The sequence below is a fragment of the Anopheles moucheti genome, chromosome 2, assembly GCF_943734755.1.
Source record: "Anopheles moucheti chromosome 2, idAnoMoucSN_F20_07, whole genome shotgun sequence".
NCBI classification, from domain to species: domain Eukaryota; kingdom Metazoa; phylum Arthropoda; class Insecta; order Diptera; family Culicidae; genus Anopheles; species Anopheles moucheti.
Window position 1 is genome coordinate 6174613 of NC_069140.1, and position 19381 is coordinate 6193993.

Below are 19381 nucleotides of genomic sequence, written 5' to 3' on the forward strand. Positions count from 1 at the left end.
TAGTTAACATGTTATGAATCTTCTTCCAGTCTCCAGTGTGTGGAGGTCCTCCTGTCCGTAACGGGCATCGTTGACAATTTGTTGCGCTTCGAACAACTGCAGTGTTAACCAGTGGATCGATCACGGCAAGTGTTCATCTACAGTGCATCATCGACAGTGTATTTGGTCGATATGCAACGTCAGAGCAATTGGTCTGATGGTAAAGTTTAAAAATACTCTTCCGTACTACTGCGTTGAGGGTATCCCTGCTCTTCCTCTACTACATTTGACTCTGGAACGAACCGAATAACTTATTGCCAAATGATAAACACAACCAAACCACTACGTACTTAAGCGATCGTACATGATCGCCAGTGTTCATCGAACAATCTCCGAGCTTACGCTTATCACAGTGAAGAGCAAATAAACATTTAAGTAAAACCCCACACCCCACACTGGTGTGAAAGCCATCCCAAGCCGAAACAGCCATGTTTTCCTTATGCGCAAAACCTGCCAACGAGTCCGCCAGGACGTCACAGCATCTGCAGAACGGTAAGGCATCCCCCGCCTAAATGTGTTACCCTGATAAACGATCTTGCGATTCAAATTAAACATCCTCCCCACGCAATCCCCACCCAGCCACGGTGATTTCCACCTGGCAACAATTTCATTGCACAAATAAAGAGCCCTTCAATCACCCCCAAGGCACAATTAATCCCATCCCAAGCAGTCCATCTGCCTGTCATCGGCTGGCTCATCCATCACCGGGCTCGGTGCTGTGCTCGACACTCCCCACAAATTGAGCGTTTCTGCGTGCTCTGGAACGCGGGGCACAAACAAGAAGAAAAAAAAAACAAAAGCAAACGAAGAAACACCTTCCCAGCCACGAGGTACGCACTACGTCCCGGTAGGGCTAGAAAATCTGCATACTACCTCTGCCATCCCTCCCTTTCTATCCGCGCGGCTGGTGTTTTTATGATGCTGTGATTTATAGATGTGATTATGAGTTCATTACGCTCGCGAATTGCCTTTTAGAAAGGCGCGCTCTAGCCGGCCCCCTAACCGATGAGTGGTGACGCGTATTGGATCAATTTTTAACTCACGCATAGATCAACGGTGAAATGAAGCAAATAATGATGATTATTACCGTGCAGCGAACCTTCCGTTACAGCACCCACCAAGATGCCCTCTTAAGAAACAGCTGGCCACCTTGAGACACCTGGACGCCGATGGAGAGGCAACGCGGCAAATTATGCGTGTGATCAATTGGTAGCGCTTAAAGCTAATGGCATTTAATCGAAGGATAACCCGGGACGGCTCTTTACACTCAAAAACAAAAAAAAAGGGGAAGAGAATTAAGCACCTGGTGAAGAGAAGAAGAGTAAAGCTGAAACAGAGCGCACATATATATATATAATAAAACGCCTTCACGGTTTTGTCTAACCGCCCGTAACGGTCGGTAATGAGCATAAATCCTTCACCGTTTCGGAATCCTTCCCTCCCGGTGTTCGGACCGTTCCGGATCGACGATTCCTACGCCCGAATCGCGCACCGTGATTCGATGGTTTTAATCCTTGCCGCGTGTGTATCGCGGCATCGGGAAAGCACGCCATCACCTTCCGATCTGGTGCCGGTGCACAACTTTTGAGCGTTCATTAAAATTCATTTTAACGATCAAACGTTAGCCATAACTTACCTCCTTTTTGGTTTTTTTTTCGTTCAACCCATTTCATCCTTTTCCGGCGAGTGCGAACCACTTCCTTCTTGTTAGCCGGATCGTTTCGAATTCTGCCGTGCCTTCCACGTGAACGTAATCGTTTGTTCACATGCGCACGATTCTCTAATCACTTGCTGCCACAGGCTCGAGTCTTCATCTTGCACGCTGTGTTGTGTGTGTATGTCCGTGGCTCAAAAGGAAGTGTGTTGGGTTATAAAATACAACGATACAACGGTGGCAGACCGAGCAGACGACCTGCACTCGCTCGCATTTTGTGATTTCATCCATTATCGCTGTCGTTTATGGTGTAGGAAAAATAAAGAAGACACATTTCCACAACCAGGGCGACAGACAAAACAACAACCCTACGATATGTTACCGAAAGCACCAAATAATGGCACCGTAAAACTTTAAAACTGGGATTTTCAACACACACACAAAACAAACGCATTTAAAATGAGTGAGAAAGAGAGAGAGAGAGATAGAGAAAAAAAGATCCCTTTTTCCGTTGGCAAGAAAAACTTGTTGCACTGTGTCTGCCAAGGTTCCACTCCAATTCCCTCCCATTGTGCTGTGCCTTTTCATTTTCGCACAGTGGGACGATGCGAAAAAAAAGGCGCCCACCCACCGAAAGCGTTATTATTTTGTCATCCATTTGCGAATGTTGCGTCCATTGCTTGTGCAACAAAGCGATGCCGTTTCCGTTGCTGGTCCTATTTCCTAGCCCCTGTGATTGAAGGCGACCACCTTTCTTCTTGAAATTCGAACAAAAAAAAAACAGTTCCTTCGGGGACAAGTATTTGTGTAGATATTACAAACTGTCGCCTGAAACCGTTAATAGAAAGCTGTGCCAATGGTATTGCTCGTGCCAACTTTTCAATAAGTACTAGCATTTTTTTTCTGTTTCTATTTCCTTTCACAGAAGAACAAATCATAGACCAAAATTTGTTCTCTCTCTCTCTTGCCTGCTTCCTGTCTCATCGTATGTTGTCTACCATTTCCTGCAGTCGAAAGCTTTTACCATTCCATCCAGCTGCGTCAGATGCATTGAATTAAAAACTTCATTTTCCAATAACTTCCACTGAGGGTTTCCACGCAGAGCACGAAACAAAACCGCCCCCTGGGAGCGGGAAGAAAATACGCGAAGCGAAAGCGTATTTTCCCTACCACGGACCACTCCAGGGACCAATGAAAGGGCCAAAAAGTTTTGCCCACTTGTTTCCACGAGTGCGCACACATTTGTGTGCCAAAACTATTTGGCCGCTTTCCTTTATTTATTTTACACTTCTTAGCCACAAGAATGCGCCGGTGTGGAGAGTCGGGGGGGGGGGGGGGGGGTTTTCTTCATTCTCCCATATTTACTTATTTAACCGTGAGCTGCCGATTTCACACTTTAAATAGCAGCAAACGATAAAAAACAAATCCTCAGCGAACGATGGAATCCGATTGCTGTTTATTTCTACGCTCATTAATTTTTCGCCAGATTTTGCCAGTTTTTTTTTTGGCACACACCCGGTAGGTGTTTCTGGATCTTGGCCCCGAAAAGGGCCGATCCACAAAATGCCTTTAATATGCGTTTTAATATCTTCGCATTTCCGTCCGTGGGAGCTAAAAAGGCAGACTTTAACGCGAGCAGTGGGACGATCTCTTAAAGAATTGAACTTAAGGGATGGATACCTTTACTAAACCAAGCCAGAAGTAAAAATAAACAGGTGCAAAATTACATTTTAAAACTCCAGATAACATCAACACTCACCACAAAACTCGCCCCAGGCTCGCGGCCTCATAAATGATGGTGCCCTTTTTTTATGCGCCCGAAAAGGCTGTCTCGGTACACACTACCTAGCTACACTGTGCAGATAACAAAACTTTCATCTTTACGATGGCGTCGATTTTTACAACGGTCGATCCACCGATGAGCAAGATAATGAAAGTTTTTGTTTTGTTCCTCTTTTTTTCCTTTCGGTGCGTCCCGCCATTATAATACATTCCGCATGGTACGAGCCGCACGTCAAACGGTTTTTCAGCGCCAACCAGCAAAACAGTGCAGCAAACATTATTGAGTTTCCACGAGAGACCATTTGTTACCTTCGCCGGGGTCCGCGTACAGACGTAGAAGCGAAACCGTGTTTAAAATGTCCAACGTCCGGGCACGCCGGTGGCCTTTTGTGCGCACTGTAAGGGCAAAATAATTGTTATGAATCAGCAAAGGTCCCGTTCCCCAGGATATCCCCGGTGTTATTAGTTTTTTTTTTCGCCGAAACCCAAAATGGACATTTAGCTTTGGTGTGGTGGCTTTTTTGCTACCTATTATTGTCGTCAACTTCGAGCAACAACAAAAAAACAACATGACCGCCCGCCCCATGTTGTGACTTTTCAATACGATCTCCGCGAGTATGGCGGCTGTCCACACCAGACTAGAATACAATACCACGACAATTCGCATCGTTTTACCGATAATGGAACTGGTCATAGCGGATGGAAAACCAAAAAAAAGCACACTGTCGGTATTTTAAACGGATCATTCATGATGGTCCGTCCGCGTTGCCTTCCTGGACAACGGCTAAAAGCAAAAAGGACGCATACGTCTTACGGTCTGGACATTCATTTATCAGCTAAAACTTTTTTCTCCAACTTTCGCTCAATCATCAACTCAATTGTTCCCGGTAACGCGCAACAAAAGCCAGCTATATTACTTAAGATGTATGAGCTTCTTGGGGCGTATAAGATGCATTAATTTTTAACTCAACTTCAGGTCTCTTGTCACGACGCCATTTTGTCTGCCAGTTCCTTTCTTTCCCATTTAACAACATCATTCAACCCAGTTCATTACTGGCAATTGTTTCACTCTCCTTCAGCTTCGCCCGATAGCTCCGAACCGCCGCCGCCACTGTGGTCGGATTGATTTCCCAGAACCAGCGACAAGCAGCGACATCAAAACCCTTTTTGACCGTCTGTACCTCCCCCACCGATGGGTCCCCCCTTCAGCCGAATTGATCTGCACCGCTTGGCCTGTGGGATACAAGCTGCATAAAAGGGAAAACTTTATCCGGTGAACCGGCTACGGCGGAATAGGCATGCTTTTCCTACCTTCTACCACGCGCCTACATCCTGCGGTCCAGCCACTTGGACCAACCATCCACCCTGACCTACTTCCAGCTCGGTTGGCAGCCTCAATGGCGCTACCATTTGTGGCAGCCAAGGATCGGCCCTCATGCGCCACATCAGCCGTCCAAATGATGGAACCGGGAGGGGTTAAAACTTCGGCATCGGAATGGCAACCGTGCAGTTCCAATTGCGTTGCGTTTTTGCCTGCTCAGAACGGAAGCAAAGCGGTGAACACAAACACACACAGACTGGTCGTGGAATCATCCATGCGGGGGTCATTTTATGCATGGATGGGCTTTGAAGGGATGGTAAAAATTGCATCCTTTCTATTCTCTGGCTGCATTTCGCCACCACCGCGATGCATTTGTCGTGCAGAAGGAAGCTTTAAAAAAGTACACCAAAGCACTTGTGACCGCAAGGTTGCAAATCTGGGTTTTTTGTCGCTTTAAGGACATCTAACACCAACAAAAGCTCAATAATATATTTTCAAGTTGAAGTGGAATTCATTGAGATGCCTTTGGAATTCTTCTCAACCTTGTAGAGAACCCAACCTCTCTCAGAATTAATTTCAGTTTTCAAAAGTTCCAGATTGTGGGAAGAATTGCAGATCCTCCTAAACACATTCCAGTTCAGCTTAAAAACTACCCTGTAATGGCTCCAACCTTTTTAACTTGTACTCAAAAACTCGGAATACTGTGAAATATGTTACCAAATATGTTACTTTCTGAGTGGCGAAAAGGTCGATTACAGCACGCGCACGTCTATACACAAACATCCCCCGAACATTGATTGCGGTATCGATAACCTGTCACGAGCATCCTGCTGGTGAAGATAATAAGTTTTGCCCGCGGAAAGAGCGCAAACATTTACGGCCAAGCACTAACAACAACCCGGCGCTCAACGAGGTGGTTAACCGCGCACTTTCGGTGCTTTCCAATGAAACCGATCCTTTAATCGAACTCATCCACCGCGAAACCGAACCCGTTGCTCCATGGCGTGTTGCCTTCCCGCCGAATGCGTACGGACTATTAGCTAATTTTCTGTCCAAAAAGTCGCTTTGCCGTGTGCCGTACCCGTACGTAACCGTTTACGTATTCGGGAAAGCTCATAACCTCATCCGTGATTGTTTTCCCCGTCTGGCCACACCATATGGGCACACCGTGCTATGAGACGCCAGCAGCGCATCGGCTCGTTAGCTAAGCCGCGAAAATGCTTCCACCGCGATTGACTTCCCACCACTCCTTCCCGACAACGGATGAACGAGGATGATATAATGGCGTGGAAATGATAGACATAAGCATGCCGGGGGAAGATATCTTACCCTGCTGTTGTAGGGTGGAGCGAATTCTAGGAAGAAACTCCTGACAGGTGTGCCCGATCGTAAGACAAATCCGGTTCCGATACCAAAACCATATCGCAGCGTTCCAATCGTTGCCGCTGGCAAGATGGATGCTGCGATCCAATTCGAATCGACCACTTTTCGGATGAGCGACTTCGAATGAAGTAATTAAAGCTCCACAGCCCGTCGGTCTCCCACACCCCATTGGAAGCGCTTATCCCTACCGGTCGGTCGTGAAATCTGGCTCACCAATGGATGGTGGGCCACGATGTACGGATGGGCCCATGTGGCTTGGCTGGGAAAAACTCCACTTCAGCGAGCGAGATTGGCTGCACGGAATGCAGGAGATTGTTGTAGATGGTTGGTTGATTGGTTTTGCATAATCAACCAGCACAAACCGAAGGCATTTTCAAAAGGATCTCCGCCTCAGGGCAAGTCGATTGCCGACCGCATCTCGTACCGTGTACCGCCGTGTACCTCGATTGATGTTCTCAACCTATGAGAATAATAATGAACTGAGGCTGGGATATTGGAAACGCTCGGTGAACATCTTTAAACAGCGCACAGCGTACTGAATGGAGATTCAATGTACAGTGAATTTCGGAGAAAGCTTGAAAACCGTACGAAAGCTGTACAGAATGAGCCGGGAATGTCTTGTCGCGTGTCTTCCACCTTCCCCCGGGTGGGTTGATTACGATCTGTCGATTGTTTTTCGAGTAGCTCTCGGTTTCGGTTGAAGCATCTGCCGGGATGTGCCATACCCACCCAGTGCGTACGAGTACACGGTCTATCTCGACTCGATTTTGTCCAATAGTTCGTCGATCGAAAATGCGTTAAACTACACAATCACTTACAAAGCAATTTTTCGAACAAAGTACCACTCGTGATGGGAAAACCATGCCATCACCGCTGTTGATAGCTTGCAATATGCTAATGAACGGACCACTTGCACTCCCGGGTTTTGCTCCGACCTGCTGATCCCGTGGGTAGCGATAGAGCACGTTTGTGGTCGGAAAAGTACATGAAGATATTATACCGTGCTGCTGCTGCTTGATCTTGGCTTGATCTTACAGAATGGAAAATGTTTGCTAAGCGGTTTGTGGAGCCTCGGTTCGGCTATCAGAGAAAAGATCTAAAGAACACGTGCATAAGTGCTGTACTTAAGTTTTAGATCAGTCTGCCGATAAAATGGACTTAAAGCGTGAAACATTTCCTGGAGAAAGTTTATTCAACAATTAATCAAAGAGACATTGAGACTGGTCAACTGGAATAGGATTTTTCGTTTATATACAGTTTACCTTGATTACGAAATAGATTTTGTGTTTGATCTAGACCGTAAACCCCAGCCTTTAGTCAATGTTTGGAAGAATATCGTACAGAAATAGTATACTTTAATATAGAAACATCCATCAGACAACTCCACATCAACGTCAGCATTATTATTTAAAACCAATCTCACAAAAGACTTGGACTCCTGCTCTTGTTGGAGAAAATATATCAAGTTTTGCAGCACGTGTAGGGCTGTAATGATAATGACATAATGCCCAAAAAATCAATGAGCAAAAGGTGTATAACAACGAGATAATATCACGCTCACAACGTTTGCAATGGGCGTGGGCGACAGGTTGAGTCAACAGCCTCCGTCATATCGTATTAAAATATCACCTCCCTAAAACAACCCCTCTGCCCATAACATATTCCACCGAAAGGGGGCTTTTTTTCTGGCTAACATGATACTTATTTCCAAAACCCCACGACCGTGGGTACTAAGTAAACCTTCCCCAATTATGGGGAACCGCCATTGCAATAACCTAAAACGCTTTACACTTTGCAACGGCGCACAAATTTCTTATCGATGAAACTTCAAGCAGTGCCGGACCAAAATGCTTATTTTACTGTGAAATAAAGATTTCAATTTCTCGCCTGTTTGCTAAAGCATGCTTTTGAGGCCGTACCGCTTTGACCTTGGTGAAAATTCCGAAACGAACCATGTTCGCCATGTTCGTTCCATCTTCAGTTCAGCACACTCTCCGCACCCTGGGTGTAGCCACTCCGGCCCCAAAGCAGAACCCACAGATCAAGCCTTTTTGTGTTACATTTTTACAACTCTCCTCGGTTGTTTCCGACACAACAACAGCGACAAAAAATACGTACGTGAAGCATTAGAAAAATATTTGCAAGAAACTAAGACACGAGAATATACGAAAAAATATTTGCAAGAAACGAAAGCACCACCAACCGAGAAAAAAAAACCGAGTACCTTTTCACAGGTACATTCTTCACCGTTGTCCGGGGGTCGCACGAGAGAGGCCGAAAGTGGCGTCCGTATGGGAAAGCAAAATACCAAAACGAAAAACAGTAACAACAGCACGGGACGGGTTTTTTTTCCCAGCGACAGCAACAACACTAGCGCTACGAAAATTTCAAAATGATACCCATTTCCCAGCCTGCATACTAAAACAGTGCCAAATGTTTACCGAGTGTTTTGCCACTTCTAGCCGGGTACCGTCAATGCGTTGAATAACTTTACCGGCCACTGAGCGTGCTGGCATGCCTGAGGTTAGAATATTTTCCTCCTGTTTTTTTTTTTGCGATGCCGGTTGGCGATTGAAACGACAGTGTGGAATGAATGAACGAAAGCGCGAACACTTGAAGGGCCACTCAAGCCTCCACCCCACGCCCCCACCGGCCACTCCACCCGTACGCACGTTTCAGTGTTCGCAAGATGGGACAACTTCCGGAGACAGTTTACTACACGCACGCTTTTCTTGATTGGCTACACATGATAGCCGCGAATTTTTCCTCTCTCGGGCGCCTATTTGCAGGGGTTTTCGAGTTGAACTTTGTTAAGTGGGAGTCAGTTTTCGGATTTTGTTTTGAAGTTTAGCTGGAAATTGACAACTTGGAGAAGTGGATCTTGCACAAAGCTGATGAGTTTCGGGGTGTTCGACGAGAAAGCTTCATATAGAGATCTAGATTTAATTCGAACTTCACCACTTGGACCCTGAAAAGCCCTGCTTTTTTCCGGAAACCCTGCGGCAGTGTGGGTGTTTTGGACGAGAAAAGAATTTTGAGGAACGATTCGATTGCAAATATTTCACATTCCAAGCGCGCCTTACTCTACATATTTATAGTAACGCATACATTCCGTGAACGCGTCGCGAACAAACCAAGCATCAAATCGGCCATAACATGTAATGGGCCATGGCCATAATAACATCCAGCGAAATTCGACTCCGTTCTCGAAACCACGAACCAGGGCCCAGGGGGTTTTCCCCAGCAAAGCCCCAGCAAGAAAGCGCACAACGGACACAGCAAATGATGACACTTTCAGGGACCCCGCTTCCCTTCGCACCGGCGTGTCCCCGGCTGACCCCAAATACTGGCCAGATTGCTCATTTGCATTTGGTTGCTCCGTTTATATTACGGTCCGGACATTCTGGGTGACACGAAGATAGGGACCCGGGTTTTGCGACCAGACCAGACATTATGTCACCGCAGTAATGTTTTACTGTGCTGCAAACTATTAAAAACCGAAACAAGCGGTCCAACTGGAGTAAACGGGACTGCCCGTGTCATTCGAAGGGAGGTTTTTCGGGGCCAAAAGTTTTCGTCCCTACGAATTTAATTACACACCGCGCAGGGTAGCATTTGGGAAACGCAAACGAATAGTGGGGAATAGTTTTAAAGCTTTTCGCCAAATTAGCTACACTCATAGTTCCCATTGACGTTGGTGGCTTCATTTCTGTTTTTCACGACTTCGAGGTCCTTGACATGATGGTCCAGTTTTGTGAAACATTTATCTGCCACTGTAATCAATCTCCTCTGTGTCACCGTTCCTAATCGCCCTCTCTTTTTCTGTTTTACCCTTTCATTTCAGTGACCTGTAAAAGCTGCAACTGTAAGTATGCAAATAGTTTGTAAATTATCTTCACATATATCGTCGCGCTAGGATACGGTTCGTTACACTAATATTGTTGTTAAATACATCAAGCACGTGTTTAATTAATTTAATTATTTGATTTCATAGCATTGCGTGACACATTTTATGCTTGTTGCCATGGAAACTACTCCAATGTCATCGATCAATGCAGCGAGATTGAAACACCCACCATGAGAAACAATAGAAAAGTTAATTTTATGAATAATTTAGTGATTTAAAAAAAAGACTTTACGAAAAACCTAAACTTAAATACCTTTTTCAAAACTCTGAGAGTATGAAAACCATTGAACTTACTAAATTTAACAAACTCACGTTGATGAGTTTTTTTTTCACACTTTACCCACAAATAGCTGATACAAGAGAACTTCCGTGCAAGCAGTTTTTACCAAATCGCTGCAAGCACTCCGCTCTCAACTACAGTGATTACATTTCTCTTGTTTTTTGTGATGCTGATATGATCTACTTACCGCTTCCTTACCGTTTACCCGTTACAACCATCATCGTTAGTCAACGTAATAGATTTCGTTTTTCTCGCTTACATTCGCCAACTCCATCATCAGCTCCCGGGTATCAGATTACGATGCATAAGGCACTACGGACGGTACCAGTCTAGGGAGTCTAGGGTTCGGAAGTGGATTGTAAAGCAGATAAATAGAACATGAAAATTGCATTTTTAACTGCACTTCCATTCGCCATCGTTGCCATCTGCGCTACACATCACCGTGCCGTGGTGGCTTTAGCATTTGCAATACGTGTGGAACATTTTCCAACCCCGAGGCCTAATAGTGAAACAAGATTAAACTATAAAAGGGTTCAGTATTTAGAGGGGAAACAGGATTTATCATTACGCTACAAATGCTATCACATTCAGCGTGTAGTATTAGTGTCATGGTTCATATCACTTTTATCTTCAATTAATGTGTACATATCAACCGTATTGCACTGTGTTGTACCGATGTGAAAGCAATAATTGAGCTTTTATGAACGTAAATTTATGCTTAAACCTATTAAAGTAACATTATTTAACAACAACATGTTCGTTACGGAAAGAATTGAAATGTTATTGGAGTCAATCAATACGTTACGTTACAAAGTATAAGTCTAAAGTCGATATTTCAGTTGTTATCAATATTTTTAGTAAACAAAATAATTCAAGTGTTAATAAAAGTTATTTTGTGACTAGAATTTAATAAAACTTTTCTTCCACAATTTCGTACCAAGCCATGGAAACGCAAGCAAAGTGCAAAATTCTATACAAGTTTAATCAAAGGAATTTACTAATGAATTAATGTTTATAAAGACCTGTCTCTCATAATTTATGCTTTCCACTTACTAAGGCGATAAGATCGATTTAAAAAAGAACTCCTATAGTATATTATGCTGAACTGAACCCCTTCTACCTAAACGACATCCCACAAGTACAAACTATCGGGAATTTGAACGCTTCTAAGAACAAATTAATTAAACATTAACGATGGCTAACAATTAAACCAATTTCCCGCTGTCAACTTTCATCATATTCCCCGATTTATATGCGGTAACAGAAATCAACCAAATGAAAAATCCTCCCACATCCTTTCAAGGTAAAAACGTGAGTTTTTGTATGTGTGTGTGTGTGTGTTTCATGTTACTTAGCAATCGCAACAAACGACCTTTATTCGTGGTCGCTAGGTAGTTCGATCACGTTCCATATTGGGTTGTCAAATGGAAACGTGATTGGTAATGGAAGCCAAAGCAATCAAAACAACTTGATAAATCTTAACACATGCCGTGATGTATGACTAATGAAATGTTTCGTGAACTGTGTTGCTTTCTTTTTTTCGGTTTGTTTATGATGAAATTAATAGAAGCTTCATCAGCTCCAAAGTTCCTTCTACAGGAGTTATTGCAACTGACCATTTGACAGTTTAATCAAACCTATTAAAGCGTTTGATTGTGCAACAGTGCGCAGTCCGTTGCTTTCAGTCAACACTCTTCAAATCATACCATAGAACCGTACAAACGTATAACTTTGGTACCATGCCGTGCCAGCGTGTTCACACGTTAAAAAATATGTGAAAAGTTCGTATCTAATTAATGTAAATTGAACCGCCCTTTCGCCCCTACCGTTCGGGGCCACGCTGCCGAAGGACTGGGGAACAGTGTTATGAAAATATTATAAGCGAACGTACATCAACTGGCAAACACGGACAACAAAACCTTCACAATATTGCGGAATGAGTGAGCACCGACGCCACGGACCATTACGACTGCGTGACGGAACGATGTGTCCCAAACCTGACGACTTCACCATTCGTGTTTTTTTTTCTTTCACCATGTTTCCCTGTCAGGCCACTTTTCACTATACAGCGTGGGTGACGGTTTTTCACGTTTTTGGTTTAGTAAATTGTACGATTTCACCTTGTTTCAGTTTTGGTTTTTTTCCCTGCTGGCTTCATTCGTTTGTGCGGGTGATTCGGTAACACGCGCATTTTACCGTCCCATTTGCAACATTTTTATTTATTTGGTGGCAACCTTGCCGGCGTTTCTCGCTGCCGTTGACATCCTAAGCCACGCGGCTTAAAGGAGAGCTACCAACTTTAATGAGATTGTTTGTGGCTTTGGTGATTTACTGACTCCCACAGGACGCTATCTGCATTGTTGTCCAGTTCTGAAGGGTGTTTTCCATTTCCTTTGCTTTGTTTTATTTTTCTCCCTTTTCTCATCAAAATTAATTATTACTTTGGTGGAAAAGGTGAAAACAACGATGATCATTTCTGGCATTGGAAAAGTTTGAGTCTTTTTCTCGCAAAAAGAAACACAAAAAACCACAACGATTTACACGATGCCAATTAAAATCAACTCTTCGTTAAGGCATCATGGGAAGGACATTGGGAGTTGAGATTTTTGTATTTAACGAATCTTGTATTTCAAACGTAAATAAATAAAATTAAACAAACAAAAAGAAAGCAGGCAAATGGTGTTAATGTTCTATTGTTTTCTTATCTCCTTTTTTATTTTAGCCACTGTCGGAAAACAGATCAAAGGAGGCTACCTGCTGAGGTACAAAAGTAAGTATTGAACTGCTACTTCTACTTCTGCTACTGTCATCACAATTGCTATTACTATTTCTACTTGGCTTCATCTAAATAACATTGCTAGATACTTCTTTCTTTGTTGATCCTATATTAAATCTAAAACATAACGCGACCGATCAGAAATTCTTACCCAATAGCCGCCACACGAATGAATTTTCATAACAAAGATGTCCCGTTTACAAAAGAAAATACAATATTCCACCTTAACATTGTCCTCGTCGCTGGTTCGTTGGAATGGGAGCTAAGCTTCCGACACAACGTGCCAGCTGGCATCTGTCTATGGAACAAACGACGCGCTGCTACGATCGATAGAACCTTTCAATCAACCCGCATACCTGCGCTAGCTATGGTGTCCGAAGACACATTCCACATAAGGTTTCGAGTACCCTCCTCATACGTCTACGAAAGCAGCCATGTGTAGATGCAACATACCCATACACACACAGTTTACTCGGGATCTTTTACGTTCCGGTTGCTGTGTGAAAAGGATTCCATCAATCACCATTTTTATCCCGAAGAATGATGCGCTCTACATACCGAAACCATCGAAGAAGCATTCCGTGGAATCCCAATGAGCTGGTATGGACCAACGGGAACTTTGACTGGCAGGACGTGACGCGGTACAGGAAGCAAAGGTCGAAGGCAAGATTTGTTTTATTGAAGATTTTTCCTGGAATACAAATCTCAAACTCAGATAGAGCTTAAATAATATTTGCAACATTAACCATTCATAAGGGTCATCTGATTGAGAGCACATTCGTTGGACATACATTAAAAAAGTATCATAACGCTATAGCGATTAGATTACACAACCCATTCGCCGTGTATCTTCACTGCTCCTTGCATTACAACGTCCTGTACTAGGCGTCATAGCTCCTGAAGTCATATGAATAATAACTTATGACCTGGCCATTCCATTACATAACCATTTCGAACTCATCTCAGTCGGAGCAGTGTTTGGGTGGATTTATGTGAACGCCAAATTAAGATAAAACATCTCGGATTGTGCCCCGCGCTATTGTACTGCAGCGAACTTGCTGTAAGTGTGCTGTATCTGGCAGTGCAGCCGAAGCATGGCACCTGTCATCGACACGGTTCCTCTACCGCTCCTTTCACAACGACACAACATTGTACGGTTGCATCGCCGAGAGCGGAGTTCCTCGTTTTCCACCGCATGTCGCCGCCGTTCTATAAGACCCGATAGAATGACGGAGATACCAAACCGACGTGGGCGATTGTTCTCATTTTCATATCATCCCACTATATCTCTTTTCCCTCACTTACGAGCCCCTTGTGTTCCCTGGTGTTGCATTCACTCTCCCGGAACCCACAAACACGTCCGGGACGGAAGCGAACGTGGCACCGGCCGGATCTCGGTGCCGGAAGAAACAATGAACCATCCATTTTGCGCCTGGAAGCGTCGGCCACCGCCACGGCCATGAGTTGGCGCGTCTTCGTCTTCGCGGTGCACATTTTCCCGGGGGCGTTTATGATATAATTTGATTGTCGCAAAGTTTGTGACGGAGCCCGACCAGACCACGGCACCGTGTCACGCTTCACGAGAGTGCGGCGACAAGACACTGATGGATTGCAGTGCAAGTCGTGGGTTGTGGCCATGTGGTGTGTAGGTAATTGATTGCACGACGGTGGGCACACGGTTGTAAAGTGACTGTCCGCATTCTACCTTAAGGAAGAAAATTTGGGAACTCCGCTTCTTCCTAACTTAGAGCTACAACAGTATTATTGGAACTTTTTCTGCCGTGATTATCACCCATACACACCTATCCAATCGATATCCCAACAGATAACATCGTTGGAATGCATATCCCACTAATTCCCGCTAATGAAGTTACAGTTCGCTCGTGGAAATAAAATAATCTCCAGCGATTTTGAGACGCACAAATCTATTGACCGAATAACTTCAAACAAGTCAAACATAACTCCGCAGCATAATTGCCGTTGGCTAGCGAGAATCAGGTCACGAGAACTCTCGGGTCAAACGAAACATCATGCTTCCAATAGTTCGCTGGAAGGTCGATGCTACTTAACTGTTTCGCTAAAGTTTCCTAAAATTAATCTTCTATTCTACCACGGAACGGTGATGAGGTGAAGGCTTATCACAGAATACAACTGCCAGCACGAAAGGTAGACACTTGCTAAGCCATCCAACAGCACATTCCATCACGATGGGTTAAGCACTGGAATTAACTCATCAACACACCGGTATGTACACACGGTATTCCTGCACCGGGATTGTAGTACACACATATTGCCCGGTGGCTGACTGAGACTTAGCAAAGATACACCCTGCAAAGAGCAAAGATACACTCTAATCTAGCACACGTGCTACGACGTTTAACAGTCACTTCTCACCATTTGGGTGATTGAGAAGTTCTGGGGAAAGGTAGCACAAATATTGATACAAAACTTCGCGACACTGCTAGCTTTCAACACAAAAAACTCCCCAGGAGGAGTCTCTTGTCAGGCAGGAGACTCAACGCCATCCTGTCAAAGCTGCTGATTGTGCAAACAGCTTTGAAGCGCACTGGAAAAATGTAATCCTACCGAGGCGAAGCCAATGTTTTCGATTCTCGCGATTAAACTATCACCATTTCCCGGAACGAACACTTTGCTTTGTACTGAACATCCATAAAAATCTCGAAATCCATGACATTTTTCTTTCAAAAAAATCAAATACTCACGCGTGAAAAAATCCGAGCATGATCGAATAATACAAAGCCCGTCGTACCGTGAAGTGAAACCAATTTCCCAGAACACACGCAATGAAAGTTGTTTTTTTCCATTTGCGGGCGTATTGGTGGACAAAGCAAATGCATACGGAAAAATGGGAAATAAAACATCCAAGCTGTCCTTGATACGCACGCCGGCAAACAATTCTGCGCAATAACTGCTCATCCTCAACGGTGCGTGTGGCACACCGTACATCAGTAACGCTAATTGACAACCGAAAGCGAATGCTTGTCAAAAACAATGTAAACATAAGACGATTCCCGTGAAAAACAGCACCCCGCACAAAATGTATAATGCCACCTTCGGTAATACATTGTTTTCTGGTTTTTGGCCCCCAAATGGGAGGGGGCGAATATTTGCGTGTATTGGTGCGTTTCTGCTGTCACTTTGTCCCACTGACAGCACCATCATCACCGTATCAGTGATCATTTATGCAGTCACGCAAAAGGTAGCCTGTTTTTATGTTTTGTGTGCTTTCTTCCAAACCTCGTCAGTTATTGACGATTTGTTGGCGAGGACTCAAGTTTTGCTCTTTGAGTGCAGGGCCCTTTTTTCCCACGTTATTTAGATGGAATTCTTTTTCGACAAATAAACGGCTAGACAGGACAGTGCTTTGAACATTGTTTGGTAAAGAAAATGACTAACAAACAAGAACCCGTTATCAACACTGATCAGTAACTTTAAGAGCTTTATGATTTTGCTAGGGCCGAGAGTTTACCATCGTCTGTTGGTTTCTTCGGAATAACTCTCCGCCATGAAATCATATCAAACTTCATATTGTACGCCTCAGGGCTTTAGAGAATAGATCATTTGGTGCCATTCTCAGAGCTGTATCAAATCTTTTGGGTGACCAGCACAGTGAATACTTCTAATCTACTACAGCAGTAGACTCAGATATCCAAGTTTTTCGTGAAGTTCAACTGTCGACGGAGAATTCTGTAATCATTTGTACTTTATCGATCATTTTTCATCGAATGTTGGATCAAAGCAATCTTGTTTAACACGCTGAAAGGTTTACCCCTGTAAACCCGACTTTACCAGTTCGATTTGGTAAACCCTGTAACTATTTCACTCAGAATGCTCATCGTTGTAATCGTCATTAACGTCCTTCCACAACCATGGACAATTTATTATCAAAAACAACTTTCTATATCCTCATCCCATACAAACTATCCTTCATTGCAATTCAATCGATGATCGAGCTGTGTTCAATTAATTTGTTGTAATTAATTGCTTTGATTATCAAAATTGTAACCTGCTCTACCCAATCACACCTACCAACGCTTACGCTGGGTTCCAGATCCAGAAGAAAAAGACAGCCCCAACATTGAAGCGACAAATTACACTCACTGCAGAATGATTGATGGTACTTTATCGGTTCGTCCAGTTCTTCATGTCACGTGCAAAACCGTACGGATAACCCGTTCATGTTTTTGTCGCTACCGTTCATCAACTTCAGAATGCATCAACTTGGTCCCCTGTCCGAGACACTGGCGCTCAGTGTGGCCAACCCATTCCGTGCACTCGGTGAAATGTACCGTGGATAACAATGGCAAAACAACCGCACAACACACACACACAAAAAACCCTATCCCGGGTGCAGTTGACTGGCGCTGTCCAGCTGCGTCATTAGCATCATCGATCCAGTGCTATGATTAATGAGGAAAGCTTGCCTTACTTTACACAAGCGGTGACCATCGGGTGGCCAGTCAGTCACCTGTACCACCACGGACATACGACCACCGCAAGGAGCACCAGCAAGCATGCTGGAAAATCCTTTTATCCACTCCGGGTCCCGGTGGCCCGGTCCAGATGTCGCTGCACAAAAACTCGATCCCAAAGATTTACCATAAAACCGGTGTCAATTTTCATTTCCCAAAGGATATGGCATCCTAATGACATGCGGTGCCGGAAGCCATCGTCTCCGTGTGCCAGGGGCGACATTTCGCAGAAACCCCAACCCAAGACATCGACAACCGAAGGGAGAGAGAGAGAGAGAGAATGTGTGGGTGTGTGTGTGGCGAGTGTTCGGTGCGCGTGTTCGTTCGCTTCGCATTCATGGCTGATGAGATGGGGGCTGAAGCCACCGGCTGATGAGAGAGAAGTGATAATAAATTTAATTAAACATCAGGTAAAGTGAACACACGGCTACTATGCAGGGCACATGCTCGGGACATTCCTTTGCCCGCCGCTGCAATGGAAAGATTGACACGATCGACCGGCATCTTTAACTTTCGTCTTTTGTACGCTTGCGGTGTGGGCCTGGTACGGGGAAGTGATTTAAGAATTTCACCTCCACCTACACAGAAGCGAGCAAAAATATAACCCCAAAAATTGACTTTCACCCGATGGGAAACCCTAAGCGAAAATTGACACTGGCAAGACTGTTAGTTGCCGCACGAGAAGCCACCATCCTCATTACAACCGTGCTGGTCGGTACCGGATCCAGCTGCTCCCTCGAGTGCCCGGAAGTGCTTCAACGTGGCAGCATGGAAGGAAATTAAACAGGATCTGACGGCCATTTGCTCGGAACAGAAGCGTCGAAACACACACCGGCTGGCCGCCGACCCGGTGGCACTTCGACGCGTTGCGCTTTGGGGATAACCTTTCCCCCCGAATCCCGTGAGAAATGAGACTGCCACGGGGAAGCAACCCCATAAAAGGGCAGGAGTTATGATTTTAGCTCCGACCATCCACGCCGCCCCCGCGCCCGATGGGAGAAAGTAATTTTCGAAAAATTTCATTTCACCACAAACTTAATGGGCCACAAGTGTTGATGAGAAATTTGTGGCCGTGCACCGGAACAAGGTGAGTGCCGCAGCGTTCCCGGGGGCCGATATCATCGTGTTGGCCACCCGAGAATGACCTTGAAACAATGATAAACTTCGTTCCGGTTAGTTACGGGTGCAATATAGAAACAAGCGTCCCTACTCTGGCCGGGATGCCGGGACACATTCTTTTGTCATCCCTTCTTGAAAAGAAACCTTTCCGTTGGGTTGGGAAGAAAATACACAGTTTCCCTCTTTTAGTGTGTATTTTCTTCATTGTGTCGTATCATGTGTCGAAGAAGGAGCGATGAAAATCAATTGCTCAACACAATTCCAACCCCGACACACACACACACCCATGCATGGCCACGCTTTATGATTTTCCGATAAAGATGATGAATGTATGCCGTGGCACAGCAGTGTGTCACCAAACGGCAGCCTCCACAGCACGGGAAAGCCTTGACCGTGGAAGAGGAAGTGTGGCCCGGCCGTTCTTTTCCGTTTTGTTGGCCAATGTGTTTTGGTTGGTTTCTTATTTAATTGAATATTTCAGCAGAACCGTAAACATGAGTCGGTAGAAAACGCTCGCCGGGTTCGACGCTGGCATCCATTGTTTCGTGTTCGTGTATCTTTGATCCTTTCATTTGCTACGCCCGAACGAAGGAAACCCAACCGGAATGGATCAGAGTCCTTTCCCAC

General features: G+C 44.7%; 1 protein-coding gene across 2 annotated transcripts in view; it reads left to right on the top strand.

Moving 5' to 3' along the window:
- The first annotated feature begins 404 nt into the window (after nt 1–404).
- The window catches only part of LOC128297735 (uncharacterized), a 36830-nt gene continuing 17853 nt past the window's right edge, over nt 405–19381 (top strand). Inside the window, exons 1-3 of one of the 2 annotated variants that reach the window (XM_053033426.1) lie at nt 405–531; nt 10024–10059; nt 13089–13136. In XM_053033426.1, coding sequence (XP_052889386.1) covers nt 468–531; nt 10024–10059; nt 13089–13136 — 148 coding nt within the window. In that variant the 5' untranslated portion in view covers nt 405–467. The remainder of the gene's footprint in view (nt 532–10023; nt 10060–13088; nt 13137–19381) is intronic. The other variant, XM_053033425.1, reaches the window with a different exon arrangement.